Source organism: Trachemys scripta, chromosome 3 (assembly GCF_013100865.1).
Source record: "Trachemys scripta elegans isolate TJP31775 chromosome 3, CAS_Tse_1.0, whole genome shotgun sequence".
Taxonomy (NCBI): domain Eukaryota; kingdom Metazoa; phylum Chordata; order Testudines; family Emydidae; genus Trachemys; species Trachemys scripta.
In genome coordinates this window covers 106202453-106208452 of record NC_048300.1, presented here as the reverse complement: position 1 = coordinate 106208452, position 6000 = coordinate 106202453, and the positions used below count along the sequence as shown (strand labels likewise).

At 41.9% G+C, this 6000-nt stretch overlaps 1 protein-coding gene across 1 annotated transcript in view; it reads right to left on the bottom strand.

Annotated features, from left to right (window-relative positions):
- Window positions 1-305: 305 nt before the first annotated feature.
- Window positions 306-6000, bottom strand: part of MOXD1 (monooxygenase DBH like 1) — a 93094-nt gene continuing 87399 nt past the window's right edge. The window contains exon 12 of the mRNA XM_034765640.1: window positions 306-801. Within this exon, the coding sequence (XP_034621531.1) occupies window positions 637-801 (165 nt within the window). The 3' untranslated portion in view covers window positions 306-636. The remainder of the gene's footprint in view (window positions 802-6000) is intronic.

Genomic DNA, 6000 nt, shown 5'->3' with positions numbered 1-6000 from the left:
TTCTGGCCTCTACAATGATCCCTAGGGTTCTGCCCTGCACCATTTTCCATGGAGGACAAACCCTGCACCCTGTCTCCCCTCAAAGGGACTATGATAGAGAGAATCTGCAAGGGATTTCCTGCCGAAATTCCTTCCCCAAAAGCCCTCTCTTGAGAATTCTACTGCAGCAGGGGGAGAGCCATCCCAACGTGTGTATAGTTACTCAGGTACATAAGTGTTTGCAGGATCAAGCCCTATATCAGTAGTCTTCATCACTTACATGTCTCAAGAACCAAGACAAAATAATACAGCACACTCCATGTTGATTAAGGTGAACTACTTAAATTTTAGTTTATTAATTTTATTTGGATACAGATCTGTTTCTAGAAACACTGTGTGAAAAGCCAGGATAAGCTGTAACAAAACTGTAGGGGAAACAATTTTGATAATGTAACGTGGCAATGTACCTACTGTTCTTTACACGTACTGTACATTAAAAAAACAAAATAAACAGAGTTTTCAGAAGACTTAAACATTTTATTTTGGACTAGTAAATTTACTTTATTAATATGTAAAAAAATAAATCTACAATAGCAACAGTGCAAACATATCTGGAGTTGCATGACATACAGAACATACATGAAAACAATTAATTTATTATACAAAGGGCCAACTGTTCCCGAGGGTACTGACTGTGACACATGCAATGAATAACAGATTAAGGAATAGACTGCAATGTAAATAGGAAGATGAGATACATATTACTGGCTCTGTCTTGTATGGTCTCTCAATTTCCGGAGGTATAGCTGTCATGCCTTGGATCTACAATTAAAAAAATATTGAAAATGATCAGATTTTCTATCATATAAGATAATAAAATAGAAACTACCTAAGTAGTCCAATGTTTCCATCAGAAACATTATTTAACATTTATACTATGGTAGTGCATCTGTAGTTGTCAAACTCAATCAGCACATCAATATATTCTGGATCAGATTCTCAGCTGGTATAAGTCAGCATAGCTCCTTTGCAGTCAGTCCATTAAGGGCAATTCCACACAGAAGGGCTGGGGGGTGGGGATATTCTGATGTAGGTCTTTCTCGATCTCTCCTGTTGAAGTTGTTCCACTTTAATTACATATTAATTGGGCCAGAGAAAGAATGAGTCTCTCTATATATAGCCCAATGGTTAAAGCACTCACCTGAGAGGTGGTAGATCCCAGTTTAAATCCCTTCTTCTCATCGGGCAGAGGGGACACTTGAACTGGGCATCTCCCACATCCTAGGTGACCACCCTAATCACTGGGCTAAAGGTGATGAGGGAGGGGCCTCCTTTACCACTACCCCTTCTCCGCCCCTGACTTGTTTTGTATAGCGCTAGATAGCCTCTGAGCATGCCTACTGGATTGGGCCCTATAGGCAGAAGGATGTTGATCTTTTACTGATTCATGGATCACATTGGGGCTCAGGTGGAAGATAGGCATCCGGGTACCTTGAGTGAGGCAGCTGTGCACGTGCCCAGAGGCAGAAACTTAGGTATCTTGGGAACTTCCACAGCAAAAAAATTAGGCACAAAATGAGTTAGGTGGCAGCTGAGTGGGGGCTTTGTAGATTGGCAGTGGTGCTTAAAACTGGGCTTTAGGTGCCTAAGTCCCCTTGTGGATCTAGCACATGATTTCTTCAGGAGCAGCTGCTTTCATGTTGTCCTCACTTGCATTTTCTTCTGCACATCCCCTCAAAGAGTGAAATGGAAGGGACTATCGCACACAATAATGATGATGGAATATAACCTTCAGAGAGTCCTCCTTGTGACCTCAATGTCATTGTGATGCAGCTCCCACAACCCCCTGTCTGCCCGCTTTGACATAAGAGGGGACTGGTGTACACTGTTTGGGTGTGTGTTTCCTGCTGTGGACTCCCCATTAAGATGAGCAACAACTTGAATTAAAAAGAAACATGAATATGTTTGAGATAAATAAAGGAGTTCCATGAAAAATGAGAATCCAGTAGCTTAGGACACACATTTTTTTAGCCTTTGAAAATGCAACAGATGGGCTTGTAGCTTGATGGGCCTTTTTTGAAGTTGCTCTCCCCTTACAGTACTGAAAATAAACAGTCACATAGAATCATAGAATATCAGGGTTAGAAGGGACCTCAGGAGGTCATCAAGTCCAACCTCCTGCTCAAAGCAGGACCAATCCCCAACTAAATCATCCCAGCCAGGGCTTTGTCAAGCCTGACCTTAAAAACCTCTAAGGAAGGAGATTCCACCACCTCCCTAGATAACCCATTCCAGTGCTTTACCACCCTCCTAGTGAAAAAGTTTTTCCTAATTTCCAACCTAAACCTGCCCCACTGCAACTTGAGACCATTACTCCTTGTTCTGTCATCTGCTACCACTGAGAACAGTCTAGATCCATCCTCTTTGGAACGGCCTTTCGGGTAGTTGAAAGCAGCTATCAAATACCCCCTCATTTTTCCCTTCTGCAGACTAAATAATCCCAGTTCCCTCAGCCTCTCCTCATAAGGCATGTGCTCCAGCTCCCTAATCATTTTTGTTGCCCTCCACTGGACTCTTTCCAATTTTTCCATATCCTTCTTGTAGTGTGGGGCCCAAAACTGGACACGGTACTCCAGATGAGGCCTCACCAATGTCAAATAGAGGGGAATGATCACGTCCCTCGATCTGCTGTCAATTCTCTTACTTATACAGCACAAAATGCTGTTAGCCTTTTTGGCAACAAGGGTGCACTGTTGACTCATATCCAGCTTCTCGTCCACTGTAACCCGTAGGTTCTTTTCTGCAGAACTGCTGCCTAGCCACTCTGTCCTTAGTCTGTAGCAATGCATGGGATTCTTCCATCCTAAGTGCAGGACTCTGCACTTGTCCTTGTTGAACCTCATAAGATTTCTTTTGGCCCAATCCTCTAATTTGTCTAGGTCCCTCTGTATCCTATCCCTACCCTCCAGCACATCTACCACTCCTCCCAGTTTAGTGTCATCTGCAAACTTGGTGAGGGTGCAATCCACGCCATCCACATTAATGAAGATATTGAACAAAACCAGTCCCAGGACCAACCCTTGGGGCACTCTGCTTGATACCAGCTGCTAACTAGATATGAAGCCATTGATCACTACCCGTTGAGCCCGATGATCTAGCCAGCTTTCTATCCACGTTATAATCCATTCATCCAGCCAATGCTTCTTTAACTTGCTGGCAAGAATACTGTGGGAGACCGTATCAAAAGCTTTGCCAAAGTCAAGGAATAACACGTCCACTGCTTTCCCCTCATCCACAGAGCCACAGAGCTTCCAGCAGCACCCATTACCCAGGAACAGCAAACCGCAGCCACTGGGAGCTGCGAGTGGCTGTACCTGTGGACGCTCAGGTAAACAAAGCATGTCACGGCCCACCAGGAGCTTACCCTGAACAAGCCGCGAACCAAGTTTGGGAACCCCTGCACTAAATGTATCAGAGAAGACAATCAGAGAAGACAATAAGAGGACCAAACAAATGCCATCATTGCTAAACAGTAGAGTAATGGAGATTGTTAGAGGGGAAAAAAAAGGCATCATTTAAAATTTAGGACTCAAATCCTTCTAAATAAGGATAATAGGATAGGTGTGCAAACTCTGGCAAGTGAAAAATAAAAGTAAAATAAGGCAGGCCAAGAAAGAATTTGAGAAGCAACTTGCTAAAGATGCAAAAACTAACCGTAAGAATGTTTGTAAGTATATCAGAAGTGTGAAGCCTACCAAATAAGCAGTAAGGCCTCTGGATGACCAGGGCGTTAAAGGAAGACAAGGTCTTTGCAAGGAAGCTAAATGAACTCTTTTCATCAGTCTTCACTGCAGAGGATGAGGGGGAGATATCCACATCAGAGCTACCCTGTTTGGGTGAGAAATCTGAAGTACTGTCCCATATTGATGAGTCAATTGAAGAAGTTTTAGAACAAATTCATAAATTAAACCATAAGAAGTCACCAGGAGAAGATGGCATTCACCTAAGAGTTCTGAAGGAACTCAAATATGAAATTGCAGAACTACTAACTGTAGTACGTAACCTATCACTGAAATGAGCCTCTGTACCAGGTGACTGGAAGGTTGTTAATGTAACACCATTTTTTTTATAAAGGGCTCTATACACAATCCTGGCAATAAGCCTAACTTCAGTACTGGGAAAATTGGTAGAAACTATAGTAAAGAACAGAATGATCAGGCACACAGATAACATGATTTGTGGGAAAGAGTCAACACTGCTTTTGTAAAGGGAAATCATGTTTCACCCATCTATTAGAATTCTTTGAGGGAGTCAACGAGCACGTGGCTATGGGTGATCCAGTTGATACAGTGTACTTGGATTTTCAGAAAGTCTTTGACAAGGTCCCTTGCCAAAGGCTCTTGATCAAACTAAGTAGTCATGGAATAACAGGGATCCTCTCATGGATCAGTATCTGGATGAAAGATAGGAAACAATGGGTAGGAACCAATGGTCAGTTTTCACAATGGAGCGAGGTAAACAGCGGGCTCCCTCAAGGATCTGTACTAGGACCTGTGCTGTTCAATGTATTCTTTAATGATCTGGAAAAGGGAACAAACAATGAAGTGACAAAGTTTGTAGATGATACAAAATTATTCAAGATAATTAAACCCAGAGAGGACTGCGAAGAGTTACAGGGGATCTCACAAAACTGGGTGAGTAAGAAATAAAAAGCCGATGAAATTCAACACTGATAAGTGCAAAGTAATGCATGTTGGCAAACACAATCCCAACTATACATATATAACGATGGGTTCTAAATTAGCTGTTACCACTCAAGAAAGAGATCTGGGAGTCATCATGGGCAGTTCTCTGACAACTTCAGCTCAATGAGCAGCAGTGGTCAAAAAGCTAACAGAATGTTAGGAACTATCAGGCAGGGGGTAGAAAATAAGACAGAAAATATCATAATGCAACTATATAAATCCATAATACACCAACACCTTGAATACTGTGTCCAGTTCTGGTCACTCCATCTCAAAAAGAATATAGTTAGGAAAGAAGTGAACAAATTGGAGAAAGTCCAGAGGAGAGCAACAAAAATGATTAAAGGTCTAGAAAACATGACCTATGAAGGAAAATTGAAAAAACTGGGTTTGTTTAGTCTGGAGAAGAGAAGGGTAGAGGTGGGGACATAATAGTTTTCAAGTACTTTAAAGGTTGTTATAAGGAGGAGGTGGAAAACTATTTTCCTTAACCTCTGAGGATAGGATAAGAAGCAATGGGTTAAATTGCAGAACGGGAGGTTTAGGTTTGGACATTAGGAAAAACTTTATTTAACTTCCTAACTGTCAGGGTAGTTAAGCAGTGGAACAAATTGCCTATGTAGGTTGTGGAGGTTTTTAAGAACAGGTTAGAAAAACTCCAGTCAGGAATGGCCTAGTTATTACGTAGCCCTGCCTTGAATTCAGGGGACTTGATTAGATGACAAATTGAGGTCCCTTCCAGTCTTACACTTCATGATTCTATGATCAAGAGTATGGAACGGCTCCATATGAGGAGAGACTAAAAAGATTAGGGCTCTTAATCTTAGAAAATAGATGACTAAGGGGGGATGTGATATAAAATCATGAATGGTGTGGAAAAAGTGAATAGAGAAGTGTTATTTACCTTTTCCCACAATACAAAAACCAGGAGGTTACCCAATGAAATTAATATGCAGCATGTTTAATATAAACAAGAGGAAGTATTTTTTCACACACTTCACAATTAACCTGTGTAACTCCCTGCCATGCAATGTTGAGATGGCCAAAAGTATAACTGGATTCAAAAAAAGAACTAGAGATGTTAAATGGCTATTAACCAAGATGGGTATGGCTGCAGCTCCATGCTTGGGGAGACCATAAACCTCTGACTACCAGAAACCATGAGAGGAAGAAAGGGATGGATCACTCCAGCTGCCCTGTTCTGTACAGTCCCCATGAAGTTCAGGTATGGGTTACTGTCAGAGACAAGATACTGGGATAGATGGACCATTGGTCT